Source organism: Mustela lutreola, chromosome 1, assembly GCF_030435805.1.
Source record: "Mustela lutreola isolate mMusLut2 chromosome 1, mMusLut2.pri, whole genome shotgun sequence".
NCBI classification, from domain to species: Eukaryota; Metazoa; Chordata; class Mammalia; order Carnivora; family Mustelidae; genus Mustela; species Mustela lutreola.
In genome coordinates this window covers 55,211,039-55,232,305 of record NC_081290.1, presented here as the reverse complement: position 1 = coordinate 55,232,305, position 21,267 = coordinate 55,211,039, and the positions used below count along the sequence as shown (strand labels likewise).

The 21,267-nt window shown below is 43.6% G+C and overlaps 1 protein-coding gene across 1 annotated transcript in view; it reads right to left on the bottom strand.

Annotated features, from left to right (window-relative positions):
• FAM184B (family with sequence similarity 184 member B) overlaps positions 1-21,267 on the bottom strand; it is a 166,768-nt gene that overhangs the window by 37,476 nt on the left and 108,025 nt on the right. The window contains exons 6-8 of the mRNA XM_059164983.1: positions 19,670-19,780; positions 15,957-16,064; positions 2,820-2,923 (exon numbers count right to left, since the gene is read on the bottom strand). Coding sequence (XP_059020966.1) covers positions 2,820-2,923; positions 15,957-16,064; positions 19,670-19,780 — 323 coding nt within the window. The remainder of the gene's footprint in view (positions 1-2,819; positions 2,924-15,956; positions 16,065-19,669; positions 19,781-21,267) is intronic.

Genomic DNA, 21,267 nt, shown 5'->3' with positions numbered 1-21,267 from the left:
CCTCATAGTTTTCTGTCCTTCCTCCCCTGACATAGAACTACCTGTTCAGATACCCTACCTTACAGATTCCAGCCACTTTACCAGCTTTGAGCTCTGATGTCTGCCTTCCCAGCTCAGCTTGACTCCACCTCTTTTTCTGCAGCTGGCAACTTCCCCCAGGAAGAAAAACAGGGGCAATGGTGGGTGATCATGGGACTTGACCCATGCTTCCCTTCTCAAGAACACAGTCTTCTGCATATTGTGCATTCATATGTTTTGCCCAGTTTTATAGCTATTTACAGAAAGAGGAACTCAAGCCAGACTGGAAGCCCATGGCTGGAGGTCTAAGTTTCAGTTCTTATTACTGACTATTAAAGGGCCAAGTGATCTGGAAAGGTGGAAGACCTGTGTCTCTTCATTTTGCACAGAACAGCTGCCCTTAGTTGAGATGTAGCTGAAACTGTGATTCTGGCATCAGAGAAACTCATCCAATCCTACCATGTACTAACAGTGTAACCTTGGGTAATTTACTTGACCACCCTGTTCCTCTGTTTTCTCCATCTTTGAAGCGAGGTACTTCAATAGTAATATCTATGTATTGAAGATTAAATGGGTTAATCATTTTAATGTGCTTATCACACTTAAGCATTCAATAAATATTTGTTATTATTTTCATCACCATCATTACTCCCTGGAACACCACTAATGAGATTTCACTCTCTGACTCCATTCTAGTGCCTCAAAATTCCTCACCTCCTCCTAAAGAGCCAATTTCATCCTGCCACCCATCACTAAGTGAGCTGACTCTCCTAATGTCCCCCATTCCTCCTCATTAAAGCTGATCTTAACCTGCTCTTCTGAATTTGACCTTAAGCCCATGAAAAAACCACGTCCCTTTTCAGAGCCACCATGCCAAAAAATCCAGTGTCCTGACCAGCATTCCCCATGAAGCTAAATACTAAATATGCAATCTTGCCCCCAAGGAGCCACTGCATTTGTTCTGTTCTGCAACTTCTGATGTTAGAGCTCAGGGTGCCTAGTCCTTCCTTTCTAGTCCTTCCCTGTCACTGCTTAGCTTTTCTCTTCACACCAAAATCCTTGTGGGAGTGACTGCCAGAGCCCCTCCTTTTTTGCTTCTATAGTTGAGGACAACCCCTTACTGAAACAACCACCACAGGAGAAAAAGATAAGGCTGTTGTGATCACCACCTACTGTTGGTATGCTCAACATCCTCTCCCTGGGAAAGCTTTTCCTCTTTCCATGTGATTCTTTTTAGTCCACAGAGTTTAAGAGCAGCTGACTCTGCCCTCACCCTCAGATGGGACCAGGGGAGGATGTGTCACAAATGCTGGCCAGTCAGAGTACTCCATCTTTGTGGCCAGAGTGATTGGCTCAGGAATTGACATGTGACCCAGGCTGGGCATCTTAGAGACCTCTTTGAAATTTCTGTCATAATTTTAGGAAAAAGACTCTTTCTCTCTGGAATTGTGAGTTATAAGCAGGACAAGGTTTGTGGCTGCCAGTAGTAAGGATATAATCTGGAAACCTGAGTCCAAAGTCTGTCCTCCTTCACAGCTGTTCTTATGTGCCTCATAGATTCTGAGGCAAAATCTGGAGGATTCAGTGGAAGTATTAGTAGCTAGGAGTTCACTGGGCTATAGGCTATGGTCTGGTTTAGGGGTTTATACCCTGCTTCCCCAAGGTTATGATCTGCATGGTTATGCCTCCTCTCCCAACTGATATGTAGAAACTTATTGCTCATGTAATGGTATTAGGAGATGGAGCTTTAGGGAGGTAATTAGGTCATGAGGGTAGAGTCCTCGTGGTGAGATTACTGCCCTTATAACAAGAGACATGAAAGAGACCTCTCCCTTGCAAACCTTTCTCTTTCCCACCCCTCCAATCCTCCTCGTCATGTGTGGACACAGAAAGAAGATGGCCATCTGCAAGCCAGGAGCAGAGTTCTCACCAGGAGACTGAGTGGACCAGCAACTTGTCCTTGGACTTCCTAGCCTCTAAAACTAGGAGAAATAAATTTTTGTTGTTTAGGCCCTACAATCTGTGGGATTTTGTTACAGCAGCCAGAGCTGACCATAGGACATGTGGACTGCATAGTCTTCTCTGTCCAGTGATAATTTGGTCATGTGCCTTGCTTTGGCCAGTGGAATATGACTAGAATGAGAGGATGCAGTTCTGAGCATAGGCTTTAGGAGGCACTGCATATTTTCATCAGCTCTTTTGAGATTCTTCTCTTTACCATGACAATAACATGCTCCAGATAGAGGGTAATATTTCAGTCTCAACCCCAGAATGAGCAAGCATGTGGACAAGACTTGAACTTTACCCATAGTTTGGGGCAGGCAATGATGCCTGACCTTTAGGCAGGAGCCAAGATATAGGTAGCTGACATAGGAGTTAAAAATCACTGGTATTTTGGAAATGTTTGTTACAGCAGCAAAAGCTGACTAATATAGATGACAGAGATGGGGTATCTCCCATCAGCGACAAAGCTCCCTCATGTCTCCTAGTTAAAGGATAAGGAGCAGAGATTTGGGGCCAGCTGAGTTTTAGGCAGGTTTATTAACCTCTTTCAGTTTCTGGTTCTTAATCTATAAAATGGCCTCTCTAGGTTGGTGTAACAATGGAATAAAATAAGTTGTGTTAAGCCCACAGCTGTGCTGAGAACATACAAAACACATATGTTCCCTTTCTAAGTGTGATGCAAGGGGCAGTGATAAACACTTGAGGAATGAATGAATGAATGAATGAGTGAATGAATGAATCCTCCCAGAGTTGAGTCCTCATTCACTGGAGCACTTGCAAGCTTATGTGTCCTGTACCTTTCTTCTTCATCACTGCTGGTTCCTTCTTCAGCTGCTAACTTATCGTGATACTCTTCTCCTTTGGGAAGGCTCTGAGGTTTATTCAGCTTCAAGCATGGATCCTAAGGTAAAAACAGTTGCAAGATGAAACTGAGTATACCTCCCTAATTCAACCCAGGCTTATCAAACCAGAAAGCAGAGGAGAAAGAGCCCCTGGTGATCCATAATTGGTGCACAGTCCACAGGCCTGGCATGATGAGACCTGGGACAATTCAGTGCCTATTACAGTGCCTGGCTTAAGAGCAGCAGTAGCCCTTATCCCTGTATCCTATCTTCCATTGACCAAGCACTTCACACATCTGATGAAAGTCAAGCACAGAGATGGTAGGTGACCTGTCCAGGGTCCCACCATCAGTGAGAGGTGGAAATGGGACATGCAGTCAGTGGGTCTGACCCTGGGACTACTGTGCAGATCAGAAAACACTGCCAGCAACAGCTGAACAACCGTGTGAACGAACGCTATTATTACCATGCTCATTTTAAGGTGGCAGCCTGTGACATCTCATGACATAGGCTCAGAGAACATGGAACTTGCTGAGTTGGCCATACATGTTGAGAAACGAGGTGTGGTGAGAGGAGAATATGGAAACCATGAGTGAACACTCAGGCCTAGGAATTTTCTATGAATTAAATTTGTTCCTGTTATCCTTCTCCCCTTTCCACAGAAATAAAAGGTGAAAAGGATGTTCTTTTTTTTTTTTTTTTTTTTTTTTTTGGTCTACTTATTACAGTAACCATTGTCTATGGAACACACTAGTAAGACAGGCTAGGAACTGATGTCTTCATTGGCAAATCTCATTAAATAATATTAAATTGCAGCCTGGGGTGTCCACTAATTAGTTTCATGGCCTTGAGCTAGTCTCTTCCCTTTTCTGGCCCAGAACTTCATCAACTGTAAAGCAAAGGGATTAGTTACATCCATAGTTTTCAACTTGTGTTCCAGAGACCTTGGGACATGTCCCTGGGTCCAGAGTTCAGAAGGGGCAGAGCTGAGGCTGGAGGATGAGTCATGGGGCTCCAAATCCCTCTCAGCCTGGCATGAAATTGCTTTGGTTGCCCTTCCAGGTATTATAATGTTTATTAAAGGTCACCAATTTCAAGGTTAATGACGACCTCTGTGTTGCCAAATCCAGTGGTCACTCCCCAGGCTTCAACTAACTAAGCTTCCCTGCAGGACTGGAAATATCTGGTCACTCCCTCCATCAAGAAGTTCTCTCCTGAGTTTCCTCCTCCCTCACTGGCTGCTCTTTCTTAGTGTCTTCTGCTCAAGTCCCCTGCTCTTCTGCCCCTCACCTTAGTCCTTGAACTTCTCTCTCTCACTCCCCATCTCTCTCACCAGCATCTCATCTAGTTCCATGAATACCGCTGACAAACAAATTTAATCTATTTCTAAGATTTACCCTAAAGTTTGGGCTTGAATATCCCAACTGTCGTCCAGATTTCACTTAGGTGCTTAATAAGCTTCTCAAACCTCAACATGTCCAGATCTGAACTCCTGGTCTCACCCTCCTCAAATAGCAAGCATGCAACTGTCCCAGGGCCTTTGAACTAGCTTCTCCATTGCCTGCAATGCTCTTCACTATAATATTTGCATGAACTGCTCCCTCATTTCACTAACCTCAACTAAGAACCTTCCATGACTTTAATCCTAAGCGCTGGTACCAGACACCTATATTTAATTCCCAGTTCTTCTTCTTCTTAAGGACGTAATTTTGGGAACATTATGTTGTCATGGATTAAATAAACCAATAAAGTCTTTGAAATGTATTAGCTACACAGTGAATACTCAAATTAATATTGCCCAGGATTATTGTTCTCTGATCATCTTCTCTAAAATATCACCCCATCTTGATCTATGTCTTCCTCAAAATACATATCATGGCCTAATGTCAATTACATGTCTACTCTTCCACTCTGTTTCCCTCTTGGAAGGTAAGCTGGATGGAGACAGGGATTCTGCTCTGTTCCCTGCTGTTTCCCTGGTTCCTAGAAGCAGTGTGAGGCACATGAAGAGCACTCAGTAAACAACACCTGAATAAATAATAATAAAAAAAATCCCTCAGAGAGCAGGGGGGCCCTTATCTCCCACACTTGCCTCACACTCCCACTACATCCCACGGCCCAGAGTTGGGCCCCTTGTGCTCCTGATTCTTAAGTTCCAAGTTCTGTTTGAGTCATTTGTGTTTCCTTTAAACCTAGCAGAAACCATGTGATGCTGGAACCCTCACTTTCAGAGACTCAGGGTAGAGATGACAGAAAGACAATGACCATCTCTGCCCAGGAGGGCCAGTGGAAGGGTGCCCAGAGGTAATGGCCCACTGGACAGTATGGGTTCCCTCTGCTTCCCACACCATACCTATCTAAGCCCTCGTCTTCCCTTCTGGAGCAATGTGTCCTGGGTCAGCTTAGCTAAGCCAGACCTTCCTTTTCCAGGCTTTCCTTCCCTGCGTAATTCTGGACCATATGACTTCATATAAGGTCTGGAAGATGGATGTGCCTTTTTTCTTGTGCTTTGATGTTTGCCACAGGACATCAGGTGCTGGTTCACCTGGTTGGCCTGGGCTGCCTGGACTCTCAGCTCCTCCATCTCCCACTGGACCCTCCATAGGCTTCTCCATTTCCCAGGACCCAAGGCATGTTTAGCTCTGTGAGAAAGGATGTTGGATTCTCCTACAGGTCACCGAAATCCTCCAAGCTGGAGGCTCACTGGCTTCAGAAATCAATACTATTCAAGCTCAGCTCCATGGGTTGCATTAATCCTTGGTCTTCCCCATTCCACATTAATCCTTCTTTGCTTCTGACTGCTTGCTCAGCTATAGGCCCACTTTAGGCCTGACATTGGACGTGGATGCAACAGTTGAACATATAGAATGTTCAAAGAGTGTTCACCTGGCTCCCACAATGATTCCATATTTTTCCAAAAATGAATCCCATGTTCTCTATCATTTCTAGTAGTCTGTTTCTCTGACCAAACTCTATCTCATGCACTCTTTAATCTCTAGATCCTACTTATCCTCCAAAGCCTACTCAGCTGCCACTTCCTTCATGAAGCCCTCACAATCTTTTTTATTGGCACTATCCTTTCTGCTCTTGAAGGTCTCATAATAATTATTTTTTTTGCTACTGTAATTTGCTCACAAATATTTTTGGGCATTTACTATATACCAGGCACTTTTCCAGAGACACAGCAATCAGTAAGGCAGATGAAAGTTTTTTCTGCTTTGTATCAATTATAGGAGTGTTCCCTTTTTCCCTTTCTGGAAAGTAAAAGTAATCCCAGATATAGTTTTAAAAATGTTATAAATCCTCCAGCTATTAACTGAGAACATGCTGCATGGTCATTTTCCTTTGCCTGAATTTTTTTCTTTAGTGTGTGTAACTGGGTACTAAAATCCAGCTGACTGACATGCTATTTGTTACAGTGAGTTTCGTTCATTGCTGGGAACTTTCAAAGATGATGTCATCAACAAGCTTGTAATCTCTGTGTGGACCATAAGCTACAAGGCCCACCTTTGCCTCCTACTTTCAAGTATTTGGGACATTCAAAGTGTCTCCCAATTCCTATAAATACCAGAAGCAAATATCACAGTCTTAGCAAAACAGCTTTTTGAGATACCTGTTATAAATCCATGTTCTGGATAATCAAGGGAAAATTGCATGGCAAATGCAGAACAACAGCAGTGAATCAAAATAGCATAATACTACAATATAAATAAATATGTAATTATTAAGATTAATCAGTCCAGGTTTCTAAAGGAAAATTAGATGTTATAAAGAAGTATTGGCAAATAGAAAGCACAAAACATGTTGGTAAAAACAACCCTAAGGGTACCAGTAATCAGGATAAATAGGAAGTGGCTAAGTTCAACATGTTATCTATCCTGATAAAAGGAATCATTCACTAAAACTCTCTAATAATGAACCTGTATGCATCTAACAATAAAGCCTGAAAACTAGGCAAAATGTTTGGAACTGTAGGGAGAAATGCGCAAATTTACAACTATAATGAGAGAATTTAATAACTACCTCTCAGAACTGATATAGTAAGTAAACAAAATGAGCTAGGATACAGAAAATTTGAACAAGATTAATAAGCTAAACCTAATACCTAAAAAAAAGATACTAATAAGTGCTAAGATTTATATGGTACTAAGTGTTGCCAGGTCCTCAGCTCTATGAGATGGGCTGTGACAAAACTGAGGCCAGAGAGGATATGCAAGTTCCCCAAGATCATATGATGAATATATCACAAAGCTTGAATTCAAATATACAGTCATTCCCTGCACAACATAGATTTGAACTGTGAGGGTCCACTTATCTGTGGACTTTTCTCTCAGTAAATACAGTATAGTATTATAAATGTATTTTTTTCCTATAATTTTCTTTTCTCTAGCTTACTTTAAAAATATGCAGCCACTTTGGAAAACAGTGTAGAGATTCCTTAAGAAATTAAAAATAGAGCTTCCCTATGACCCTGCAATTGCACTCCTGGGTATTTACCCCAAAGATACAGATGTAGTGAAAAGAAGGGCCATCTGTACCCCAATGTTCAGCAGCAATCGCCACAGTCACCAAACTGTGGAAAGAACCAAGATGCCCTTCAACAGACGAATGGATAAGGAAGATGTGGTCCATATACACTATGGAGTATTATGCCTCCATCAGAAAGGATGAATACCCAACTTTTGTATCAACATGGATGGGACTGGAAGAGATTATGCTGAGTGAAATAAGTCAAGCAGAGAGAGTCAATTATCATATGGTTTCACTTATTTGTGGAGCCTAAGGAATAACATGGAGGACATGGGGAGATGGAGAGGAGAAGGGAGTTGGGGGAAAATGGAAGGGGAGACAAACCATGAGAGACTATGGACTCTGAAAAACAATGAGGGTTTTGGAAGGGTGGGGGGTGAGAGGTTGGGTGAGCCTGGTGGTGGGTATTATGGAGAGCACATATTGCATGGAGCCCTGGCTGTGGTGCATAAAAAGTGAATTCTGGAACACTGAAAATAAATTTAAAAAATAAATAAAAATTTTTAAGAATATGTGTTGATTGTTTATGTTTGTGGTAGATCTTCTTGGTCAATAGTCGGTTGTTAATATTTAAGTTTTTGGGGAGTCAAAAGTGACATGTGGATTTTTAATTATGCAGGGAGCTGGTACCTTTAACACTAGCATTGTGCAAGGGTTAATTATATACTTAAATGACCAAACTGAGAATGTAGGTTTTTTTCTATCACATTGGGAGCAATTAAAAATGGCCCCAAAGGGGTTCCTGGGTGGCTCAGTCAGTTAAGTGTCTGACTTCACTCAGGTCATGATCTTGAGGTCCTGGGATGGAGCCTTGTGTTGTCGTTGGGCTCCCTGCTCAGCAGGGAGTCTGCTTGTTCCTCTTCCTCTGCTCCTCCCCCCTGCTCATGCTCTCTCTCTCTCAAATAAATAAAAATATTTTTTTTTAAAATGACCCCATATAAATCTACAAGCAAAGCTCACCACAGTTCCAAGTGTTGACATTCTGTGATCATGTGATCTGATGATGACAATGCAATAAAATTAGAAAGCAACAAGAAATAGGTTTTAAAAAGTAAACTCCAAGATACAGCCAAAGACATACACTTAGAGAGACATTTACAGCGTTCACTGTATTTATTAGAAAGCATTCAAGAAGTTAGAAAAAGCATAATAGAATAAATCCCAAGGAAGAAGAAGGAAAGAGATACAAAAAACAAAATTAATGACATAGAAAAGAAGAGATCCAAGCAATGCATCTGAAAGGTGGCTTTTCAGAAAGACACATGAAGTCTGATCAAGGAGAAGACGAGAAGGAACTTAAAGCAATATGAATAATGGACAAATAGCTCATGAAAGTTATTATAGAGATGAAAAAGAATTCTAAATGTACTCTGAGCCACTGTGAGGACTGTGAAAGGAAATGCACAGGATGTAATTTCTGGGCCACCTTACCGACAACTGATATATTTAAAGGCATCCCGGGCAGGAGTCCAGAAACCGGAGAGGATGGGAGACACTATGAAAAGCTGATGAAGCACCGGGAGGACTACACTGGCTCCCAGCTGTATCCCATTTTTGTATTTCCATACATTGACTGATGGATGCCTAGGACTCTCTAAGGTGGGCACCCTACCATCCTTATGTCACAGATGAGGATGTGAGATCAGAGAATAGTCTAGCAACTTGCCTCAGGTCACATGGCCACTGGAAGATGGCCTGAGGACTGGACCCCTGGATTGTCCTGCTGCCTGCCTGTGATTCCATATGACCACAATGCTACTTGCCACTACCATGGTGGTAAGATCGCCAGCTGCCAGCATCGGGACTTAACTGGGTGTGAGTTCAAACCATGTTGTACAAACATGCTGTGAGAAATATCTGTGAAACAGACACTTAAGATCAACCTGAAAGATGAATGTTGTTTTCCTAATCAATAGGAAGGTGAAGTCAGTAATCCTTTCTGTCTATTCACTTTTTTTCCCCCATCCTCCAGGACCAGACAGGGGCATTCTTTCTAGAAAGAAGGTGAATCCTCCTTTTCTTCCACAAGTAATTGGAGAAGGACCCCAGTGTTCTTCTAAATCATGCTCCAGCCAAGACTAATTTCTGAAGGGGTTCCTAATCTAATCTTGTACTACCAGGACTCAAAATGGTACCCTTAATTCCATTCATTCAGTTGTCTTGTCATATATCAGTTTGTGTACAAGATAGTGCTTGACATCTGCCATATACAGGTATATTAGGTGATGGAAGGGTAAAAATTAAGAACACAGAGTTCCTGATATCAGCAAACTTACGGTTCGGCAGGGGGGTACGAACAGACCATATAAATTTCAAAAATATTTCCCCCCTCTCTCCCTCTAGTTGTGTACCTGGCATTTGAGGTCAAAGTACATAATTCAAGAGGCCCTAGGCTGCCATAAGAATATTTCACAAATAGACATGACCATGGAGATCAACAGTTGGCTGAAACGAGTGCTTTCAAGCTCACTGATACTCGTGTCAATGGTGTACTCTTCTTTAACCTTCAAACGGAACAGATTCTCCAGTTGCCCCTTTCCTGGTTTTCTGTTTGGGATCTCAGCGAGTTCCTCCAAGAACGACCCTAAGCCACTCCTGGTGTATTTGGAGTTATCCATGCCTAATTCACACTCCTGGTTTCCCCATCAGGCATTTTGCTGCAGTTCTAACCAGTGCTCTTTGTCCAGGGCCAAAGGGCCTGGACATAAATTGTACACAGAAAAATAAATAGTTCTGCTTCTTTTCCAACCGTCCATCACCAAAGTCTCCTTCCAACTCCTCCCAAGCAAAGAGCTGGCTGGTTATTTTAATCCTGTGTTCACATTAGGTTTTCATCTTTCATCTACCAGGCAGTTAACCTCTTCTGGATTGTTTCTATTTTAAAGAAACATCCACGCCCAGGAAATCTCCTGGAAGGGAATATTCAAAGTCATTCTCAAGTTCAGTTGACACTCTTTCAAAGGTGGCATTATGTATATCTTAAAATAGAATACCTAATGCAATGGGTTTTTGCTGAAATGTTTACAGGGGGTTGTAATAGATACTATAAAGTCACCTTACATTTATAGATTCTTGAACTGTTTTGAAAAGTGCCTTCATATACAGTCTTCTGTTCATTACAACAAGTCTCTGGTGTGGAGCCAAGTAGGGATTACTGCTGCCAATTTACTAAAGAGAAGGAGTATGGAGTTATCATTTGGAGCATGGGTCTGTTTCCCTACCTGTAAAATGAGGATAACAATGACACTTGTCTATCTGGGTTGTTGTGGGGCTCTGGAAACTATTGTTCTTGGCACACAGTCATGGCCTGGTCCGTGTCTGCTACTTACAGTATTGAGGAAACTGATCTCAGGTTTCTGTACTTGCCTGAGGTCCCCCAAAGAGGTCTGGGGGAAAGCTCAGACTGGAGCTATTGCGCATCCTATGCTGTCTTCCCAGGTTCAGCAAATCTCATCCCAATTTTCAGCCAAGAATCTCTCCAGAGAGTCAGTCTTCAGGGCAGCCCGTCTTGCTCCAAGTCAGATCGAACCAGGTCCCCCTACTCACACTGCACAGAGGGTTCACTGCAGTTGTTCGAGGGCTGAGTGGTGGTTTGCCCTAAGACAGCTGATACCCTTGGATTCCTATGATCCACTGGGTGTGCCACACAGTGTCAGGTGCTCAGCAAACTGCCTGGGGCCCCCTGTGAGCTGGGGACACGTCCCAGGCCTGGGAGAGCTTCAGCGTGCCCCTCATCTCCCTTCCTCCAGGCCTCGGGGATTTCGCCTTGAGACCTTTCACTGTGCTCCTTCTTCCTGTCCGCTCCCTCCCTGGGGAAGACATCTTCAACTTTCAGTGTCCAGGCAGATGGCAACAAATGTCACTGCTCTGCGGAATCTTTCTGGACTTCCCTGGGCAGACACCTGCCTCTCTTATCTTGGCTGCAAAGAATCTTCCTGCTATTATTACAGTATTTATCATACCATGTGACTATTTAAGTAAATACTTATTTCCCCTTCTAGAAATGGAACTTTCCAAGGACCAAGACTGGGCCTTATTGATCCAGAATCCAGCTCCCATGCCTGTAGATGCCACACATAAATATTTGTTGAGGCAAAAAAGACTTGAATAATAATGATAATCAATGACTCTCCTTTTTCTTCTGGAAGGGTAGAGGCATGAGACTCTGTGGAAAATTTACCCCTTTTCTGCCCTAGTTCACTGTGACCTAGGCACCAGAGTCTTCAAAAAAAAAAATTTCCCTTCAGAAGTACTAAGGCTGACATGGCTTTCTGAAAACCAATGGAAAATAAAAAAGCTATACAAAAAACTAAGGGAATCAAAGAGACTTAACATGAGGTTCAACAAGACAAAAGATTCAACAAAGTCCCAGCTAACTGTGCTGGGGATAGAGCCACACCCAGGCTTGGCAACCCTCTCTCAGTATGTTCTGGGAGTGGAGGGAAAACAGCTCAAGTCTCAGTTGACATTATTATTTTTATCTCTGTTGACTCCCTGTAGGGCTCTGGTAGAAAAGCAAAAAATGGCCTAAATCAAAATTCCAGAGTCTTGAACAAACTTAAATTTTATGGCCCCTTGTGGGTCCATCCATGTGGAGGGCCTTCTATGACTGTGCTGCAGGGGGCCACTCACACAGCCACTCCACCAGCCCAAGAAATTCTCCAGGACTTTGTATCTCTAGGGCTCAAGTCAAACTTCAACTCGCTTGGCTGACATATAGTCAGCTTGCCAAAAATATCTGAACTAAATTCCAAATTTTCTCTGATGGGTCATGTTCCGAAAGTTTTATAATGCACTGTGTTGGCCAGGATGTGGCGAAACAGATGGTCACATGTGCTGCTGTTGGGAGTGTGCACTGAGACATCATCAGTGGAAGGCAATATGGCACAACTATCAAAGTTAGAGGCGCACATGCCACTGGACCCAGAAAATTATATGATCACAAGTTAGCATCTACCAAGCATTTGCACATGCTGGGTACTTTCCAACACTATACATAAATTAATTCATTTCATCCTCACAAAAGTCCCCTGAGGTAAGTGATATCAATGCCCCAATTTACAGATGAGGAGGCTCAGGAAAAAAGACTTTAAATCATTTGTCCAAGACTATTCCGCCAGTAAGAGCACAGGGATCTGTTTTAGGGGGAGCTCGCCTAACCGTGATACTACACTATATCCTTCTATAGAGCTATCCATTGAAGCATTATCTATAATGGAGAACACCAACATAAATATCTGTCATAAGCGAAAGAGTAAATACATTACGGTTTTCTGTACAGGGAACACTGGGCAGTTGCTCTTTCAAAGAAAGGAGGTTGATATGGAAGTGTACTGATGTGTTGCAATCTCCAAACTATGACAATTTAATGAGGTAGAAAAAGTAGATCCCAGGCGAGTATGCTACCATTTGTAGAAAAAAATAATAAATTCATAATTATGCTTGCATATGCATGGTATATAGCTCTGAGCAGATACACAAGAAGAGATAAAACACAACAAAACCAGACAAGGAACTAGGGAGAGGAGGGAAGCTTCTCTCCCTTTATATAACTTCTCTGCCTTTATATAACTTCTAAATCCTCTGTCACATATATGTATTAATTATTTGAAAAGAAAACAATTTAAGAGAATAAGTCATACCTGCAAAGCACATAGGAGTTGCCTAATAGAAAATACAGCACCAGATGTTTAATTCTATTACTAAGTGTCCACTTGGTTTTAAAGCTGTTGGTTTATGAATGCTTCTTTCCTCCAGGGTCTAGCTCAGAGGCTGGCTCATCCTAGGTATTCAACAAATGACTGTGGAATGAATAAATAACGTGCATATAGAGTTGAATCAAATGGAACTGATGTTCCCTGAGGTTCCATGTGCAATTCATACACAGGAGGGGTGTGTACTGCTCTCTAGAAACCGGGCTCATGAGGGACAGTGTTCTAGACCAAGCAGGGCAGGAGGAGAGCCAAGTTTCACGGTGAACCAACCTAGGGTTGTTAACATGCATGTGTACTTTGAACTCCCTCAGGATTTTTAATTACATCAGTGGTTCTCAACTGGGGGCAATTTTGTCTCCAGGAGACACAGGAGAGCATCTGGACACATTTTTGACTGGGACATTTTACTGGGGAGATGCTACTGGCATTTGGTGGGCAGTGGCTGAGGATAAGGCAGAGAAACGCTGAGCTATCATAACAGCTCTGACCTTTATTCACCTGCCCTGGGACATACCTAGAACTTCAGGTGTGTGTATTCTCCCCCCAAAATCCAGCTGATGATCCATCTTCCTGAGCTTATCAATCTTATTTTCACTGGAATCTCATCACTCAGGACCCCAGCCAACTCTGTCCCATCTCCCTGCCACAGTCACTGTGAGGAGCTGAGAAACAGTTGAATATTTAAGAAAGAATCATTCCGGGAATGGGGCTGGTGGAAAGTTCAGCTAGCCCCAGGGCCAGGTGCTCTTCCAGCGGAACGCAAGCTCATGAGGCTGGTTCTTGAGAAACTGAGGGAGGATGGAAATATCTGCATACTTCTCAGGCAGGCGCCATCAGAAAGGATGCATGGCTCCAGAGCAGGAAGGACCAGCCCCACTGAGGTAGGTGCGTATGCTCCATTAGCCTTCTCCTGCAGGCTTATGTGGGGCAAAGAGGGTGCTCTAGGATTCTCCCCCAGTCTGGGTGTCAGAGGGGAAACACAGGGCATCCTGACTGCCCTGTTCAACCCCAAGACAAAGTTGAGGTCTGTTTTACCTGGGCATGTGTTGATACTCTCACAAGGGGAATGGGGCTCAGAGCCACAGACCCAGTGGCTCTGTTCTGTTCTGGGGCCTTACATGCCTATGACCATGGGCAAGTCACCCAACTACTCTGTGCCTCAGTTTTTTTTCTCTGTAAAATGAGGGCATTATAGCGTTGTTGGAAGACTCCAAAGAAGTTATAGATGGGGACCGTGCTTGAGAGCTGACGGGTCCCGTACAAACATTAATTGTCATTCACATCCGTATCTCCCAGATTTCTGACTCATTTTTACCACAGTGAATATGTGGTTAAATAGGGGCCAGCTGGCAGGACCAGGGCTCAAGTTCTGGAAGTCTGGAGTCGAAGGAGAGAAAGTGCAGTTCCTGTCAACACTCAGGCACATGGACATGGTGAATAAGAGATGGGCGAGGATGAAGCAATAAGATTCAGACTCACGTGTGTTTTCCTGCCTGGAGTATGAAGTGGAATGAAAATCTGGGACAGCAACAAAATAGAATGTTACGGGGATGGCCTTTTGCTGGCTGCAGCTGCAGAGGTTAATAGGAAAGCTGAACCAAGAGGGTCAAGGAAGCCAGGACACTCAAACGCTGACTTCACAGGAATTATTTATGTGTTTGACATCATGCCACAAATATTCAATGAGAGCGTATGTTCTGCTGCATTAAACTGTGGTCCTGAGAAGATATACTGAAGTCCTGGTCCCCAGTACCTATTCATGTGATCCTATTTGTATAGAAGCTTTTGTGAATGTAATTAGTTATGATGAAGTCCTACTGGATTATGGTGGACCCTAACCAAGGATCCGAGGGTCCGTAGACAAATGCCCTGTGAAGACCCAGAGGCACAGACACGCAGGGAAGATGGCCCTATGAGGACAGAGCCAGAGCTCGAAGTGATGCATCCGCAAGCCACAGAATGCCACGGATTGCCAGCAGCCATCAGAAGCTGGGAGACAGGCACGCAAGAGAGTCTCCCTCACAGCTGCCAGAAGGAACCAACCCTGTAGTCACCTAGATTGGGGACGTCTAGACTCCAAGACTGTGAGACCACACATTTCTGTGGTTTAAGCCACCAAGTGTGTTGTGATTCATTATGACGGCGCTAGGAAAATAAAATGGCTTATCATGAGCGAACAGAGGACTCACAGGAACCAGCTTCCACCCTTGAGCAGGGTCTGTAAAAGGGCAGCCTCATGGGAGGGCTAGCGTAAGAGTAACTGGTATCTCCATGCAGAGGGAGGCGGCGAGGGGCATTATTATTATGCTTCCTGCTGAGCAGAGCCAAGGCCGCCTCTGGGAGAGTACCCTTTTATCTGCCAGGCAAGATCCTCTCAGAGAGGGAAGGAAGATTTCATCTGACAAGCCTTGTTCTTTTTTTTTTTTTTTTTTTTTTTTTTTTAATTTATTTGTCATAGAGAGAAGCGAGAGCAAGCACAGGCAGACAGAGTGGCAGGCAGAGGCAGAGGGAGAAGCAGGCTCCCTGCCAAGCAAGGAGCCCGATGTGGGACTCGATCCCAGGACGCTGGGATCATGACCTGAGCCAAAGGCAGCCGCCCAACCAACTGAGCCACCCAGGCGTCCCAAGCCTTGTTCTTTTCCAAACCACGTGGATAATTACTCAGAACTCTATTTTCTTCATGGCTTTTGCAAATGGATTTTGTGGTGATTTTTTTTTTCAGACATTTTGGGAGCTCTGAGGGGGGAGATAAAAGAACCCATTAACACTAGCATATGTCACTAGGGACGATGAAGTGCTGAGAGAAGGGATATATCCTTAAATAAAGCAGGAAAAAAACAGAGGTTACCTGGGTCTCTAAAATGCTGTGCTGTTGGCAATCCAGTTCCTGGGACCTTTCTTTGCCTTTTCCGGGACATACCTTATTCTGTTGGATAAATTCTTCCAGTCTCAAAACCTAAAATAGAAGAAAACAAACACTTGTTAATGATATGGAGCCCCATCTCCTGATGGGGTCAATAATCTGGGAAACGATTCTCCAGGGTCAATCGGTTCTGGGGACAGTGCCCCATTAGACAGCTTCTAAATGTGTTTCTGGAAAGGCCACTTCTAACTGGCTGGTTGTTTCATCTTTCTAGAAAAGATGAACCCGGCAGGGGTAGAGTACTCTGTACTTCCCTTTAAATTATGGCCATAAATACACCAATACGGGAGCTGTAAGGCGGTTTTCCTTGGCTTTCACAACATTCCTGGAAGATCACTCTTTTTCTTTTTTTTTTTAAAAAGCTAGTTGGTAAAGAAAATGAATAATATTTAAGAATTATACCAAAGAAAGGGTGGCTAGGAGGTACTACTCAAGTGTATAACCCTAATTATGATGATGATGATTAGCCAGCTAATTGTAGAATATCAATTAAACAGACTGGTTTCTCTGCTCTAGACTCTGAGAAGAACAAGGCGAATAACCATAAAGAAAACTCAGATTTGCTAACAAATCTTGCTAGGAAACCTAACCCTCCTTGGGCCCCATGCCAGGTATGAGGAGGTAAGGAAGAAAGACAGAGTGAGAGCAAGATGGTAAGAGAATAAAATACAGCCCAGGCCTTCCAGGAGCTCTCATCTTGTGGAGGAGGCTAAGCAGGTAAGTGGTTATCATCACAGAAACATTCAGGAGACAAAATGATAATAGTACCATGAATGGTGTGTTTCTCTGTGCCAGGCACAGGCCTAAGAATTTTGCAGTATAAAGTTGTTTAATCCTCACAACAACTACTATGAGACACATACTACTGCAGAGAATTTACAGCCAAAAACTCTGCCCAGGAGGTCTGGGGCACTTCAGGGACACTGAAGGATAAATAGGAGTCCGTCAGTGGCGAGGGTGACAAGCGACATTCCAGGAGACAGGAGAAGCAGGTGCAATGGCAGAGGGAAGGCAGGATGTGCGTGAGGATGAGGAAGGTTCCATGCTGGGGACCTGGCATACAGGAGTGGGTGGAAGGAAAGAGAGTCCTGGGCAAGAGTGGGGGTGGGTTGGGCTGGGCCCCAATTATGAAAAACATGGAAATTAAATATTTGGGGGAAGGAGGAGTGGGGTCTTAAGTGGATTTGGGTTTTAGAAGGCGAGTTCTGGAATTAGCTGGCCCAGGGAGAATGTGGAGGCAGGGAGATACAGGCCAATGCTCTTGACAGACTCTAGGCAACATCACAGAAGACGGTCACGAAACTATTTATACTTCATTTTGCTAAGGCTTACAAAATATCCAAATGGGAGTCCTATGCAATTGTTTGTGTAACATCTGAAAGAGGTAAAGAAAAACAGAGTCTAGGCAAGCCATGCTGGGGGTCTGATAAAGGGAGAAAAGAGGATGGGAGCCCTTAGGGATAGGACCCACAGGACCTGACAACTGACTGGATGTGATGATGGGGGAGGGGCGGGGACTCCAGGTGAGGATGGAGGAGGTCAGGCCCATTTCTAGCTTTGGTAAGCAGTGGTGGAAGACATGGAGGACGAAGAGCAGGCCTGAGGTGCTTGGTCGTGATCAGCCTCTGGGTCAGGCCAGCCATCTGCAGATACTCAGGTCCTGAATGATTCTTGTCATCAAATGCGTGGCACACCGTGCTAGAGGGAGGATTAGCATCATGGTTAAGAGTGGGGTCTTCAGAGCCCCATTACCTGGGTTTGAATCCTAGACCTGCTAGTCATTACCCGTGTGGATTTGAGGAAGTGATTTACCTTCTCTGAGCCTCAGTTTACTCATTTGTAAACCAGGGATAATCCTAGTGCCTACATTGTATGGCGGTAGTGAGGATTAAAAGTTAATACACGTAAACGGCTAAGACAGCACCTTAAATAAAGTAAACAGTCAGCAAAATTAACTGTTGTCATTTTTAGAGAGGAGCTCTCCTGGGCATTTAGAGAAACAGTCAGTAGGGGGACCCCAGTGTCCCATGTCAGAAGCATGACTGGGCTGGTCCCACACAGATATGGGAAGCCTCCCTAAGCTCTGCAGAGCAGCATAGTCCAGAGCCAATGTGAAAACTGACAGTACAACTTGACAGAGAGGGAGAGAAGAGGAAGAAAGAAATGGATGTCTTCACCTTGTTGCCACGTGGCTGAGGTGGAACAGAAGCCTCTGGAGCAGAGCCTTGCTGCCGGGACTGCTCCTCCTGAGCCCCTAATATATCAAGTCTGAGGTCTGGCAGGCTCAGCTTTTAGAAACATGGTAACTTGTGACACAGAAAAAGAGGTTGGAGAAAACTGTAATGTGTACATGCGTCTCACACAGCCAAAGAGATAACATATCACAAATACAGCTGCGGCCCCTGAGTGTCTCCCTGATCCACCACCGTCCCTTCTAGAAACAACCTGCGGTTCAGATTTCCTTCTGTCATTCTCAGGCGTGTCTCCAGACTGGACTCCACTAGGCATTTCTAAACAATCGATACTGTTTTGCACACGGCTTCTAGATACTTAAAAGCTCCCGTAGGAGGTTGTGGCACTCAGTCAGGGCTGAGGAACCAATTTTATGGACTCCTGAGGGGAGCATGGACTCAGGAGATGTGAGAGAGGACAGGGGAAACAAGGAAACCACTTCACATTTTGGGGGGGTCTAATGAGCCAAGAGTGAAGCCCGTTTCCAGTCCCTCCCGCGAGTTCCCTCCAGAACATGGTCAACAGTTCTTTTAAACTTTGACCTTGGTCTCTGGGTGGTCTGGGCAGGTGGACTCACAGAGCAAATATGATGTTCAGCTGGTCTACAGACGTTCTCTACTCCTTTCTCCCTTGCCTGCCTCCTCTGTGCCTCCCTAGGCTGGCCCGGTGACACAGATACAACCGATGGGAGGAGGAGTCAGTGGGAGCCCTCTGTGAAGGCTTGTGGTTTCCTGATGAAGTGGGCAGGCCTGGTCATCACCTCCCCCATGCGCCATCTCCTGGTGTAAATTTGGACCTGACAAGAGGGTGGTGACACTCATTTTCCAAGCCTGAGGGAATCTGAGCTAACTTTCCCCTTAGATGCAACAGGTATAGGACCTATGGACTACAAAACTTTTAGGGGCCACAACAATGTTTGAATTTCTTTTAAAGTCAGGTGGTAAAAATATAGCTTGGCTATATTAATCTTTATATCAATGTGGTCATAAAATACAATTTTTGATATTTTTTTTTCAATGGAGGAAGGAGCCCATGAAGGCAAAGGCATCTAAAACCCAGGAAAGTGAGGACCCAGTCCAGGAGGAGGAGAGACTGTGGGAATCTCAGATATACCAGATGTGATGTCATTTAGCCACAGAATCCACCCCAGCAGCCTACTGCCTCCTTTTATGTGAGACATTAAACGCCTCTTTGTTAAGCCTCCATAAATCAGGCTCTCTGTTACTCACAGCTAAATTTATGCCCCAAGAGACAGATTTCTTGTCAGGCCAAAGTCCTTTCCTTTTTTCCAAGGATGCTGAACGTACAGAAGTCAGGCCAGTTTTCTGTGCTTCCTGGCATCTCAGTTAGCCAAGACTTCCACCCAGACCCATCACTCCCAAGAACTGAATTAATTTGGGATTTACCTCAAGCAGGGAATTCTGGAGCTTCACATTTAGGGCTGCTTTCTCTTCTTCCAGCTGCTTGATTTCATTTTCTGACTTCTTCTTCACTTCCTCCAACTGTGCTTCTACTTCCTAAATGATGATTAGAAGAGTTATCCACACAAGACATGAATGCATGGACAGCACATGCACATATTCACACCCTGCCTTATCCCAAAGGAGTTCAAAGAAGCTTACAGTAAAGGTTGCAGGATACAAAATTAATCTGCAGAAATCCATTGCATTTCTATCCACTAATAATGAGGCAGCAGGAAGAGAAATTAAGAAAACAATCCTATTTACAATTGCACCAAAAGAGTAAAATACCTGCGAATAAACTTTACCAAGGAGATGATGGACCTGTACTCTGAAAACTATAAAACAATCATGAAAGATATTAAAAAAACACAAACAAATGGAAAGATAGTTCATTCTCATGGATGGGGAGAACAAATACTGTTATAATGTCCATACTACCCAAAGCAATCTACAAATTTAACACAACCCCTGTCAAAATACCAATAGCACTTTTCACAGATCTGGGACAAATAATCCTAATATTTGTATGGAACCATGAAAGACCCTAAAATAGCCAAAGTAATCTTGACAAAGAAGAATAAAACTAGAGGTATCACAACCCCACATTTCAAGAGTTACTAAAAAGCTGTAATACTCAAAAGAGTATGGTACTGCCACACAAACACATAGATCAATAGAACAGAACAGAAAGCCCAGAAATAAACCCATGTTTATATGCCTCTTGACAAAAGAGGCGAGAATATGCAAAGGAGAAAGACTGTCACTTCAATAAATGGTGCTAGGAAAGCTGGACAGCTATATGCAAAAGAATGAAACTGGACCACTTTCTTAACATACACAAAAATAAACCCAAAATGGATTAAATACCTATATGTGAGACCTGAACCATAAACATCCTAGGAGAGAAGACAGGCAGTCATTTCTATGACATCAGCCATAGCAATGTTTTTCTAGATATGTCTCCTGAGGCAAGGGAAATAAAAGCAAAAATAAACTACTGGGATTGCATCAAAATGAAAAGCTTCTACATGGCAAAGGAAATAATCAACAAAACTAAAAGACTACCTACTGAGTAGGAGAAGATACTTACAAATGACATATCTAATAGAGGGTTAGTGTTCAAAATTATATATAAAGGACATAGAACTCAGGGTGCCTGGCTCGTTCAGTCATAGAGCATGTTACTCTTAATTTTGGGGTTGTAGGTTCGAGCCCCACATTGGGTGTAAAGATTACTTAGAAGTGAAATCTTGAAAAAGAAAAGAACATACAACACCAAAAAATAATACATTTTAAAATGAGCAAAACACTTGAACAAACACTTCTCCAAAGAAGACATCCAGATGACCTATGTTCAACATCTCTTATCATCAGGGAAATGAAAATAAAAACCACAATGAGATATCACCTCACACCTGTCAGAATGGCTAAAACCAAAAACACAAGAAACAACAAGTGTTGGGGCACCTGGGTGGCTCAGTGGGTTAAAGCCTCTGCCTTTGGCTCAAGTCATGATCTCAAGGTCTTGGAATAGAGCCCCG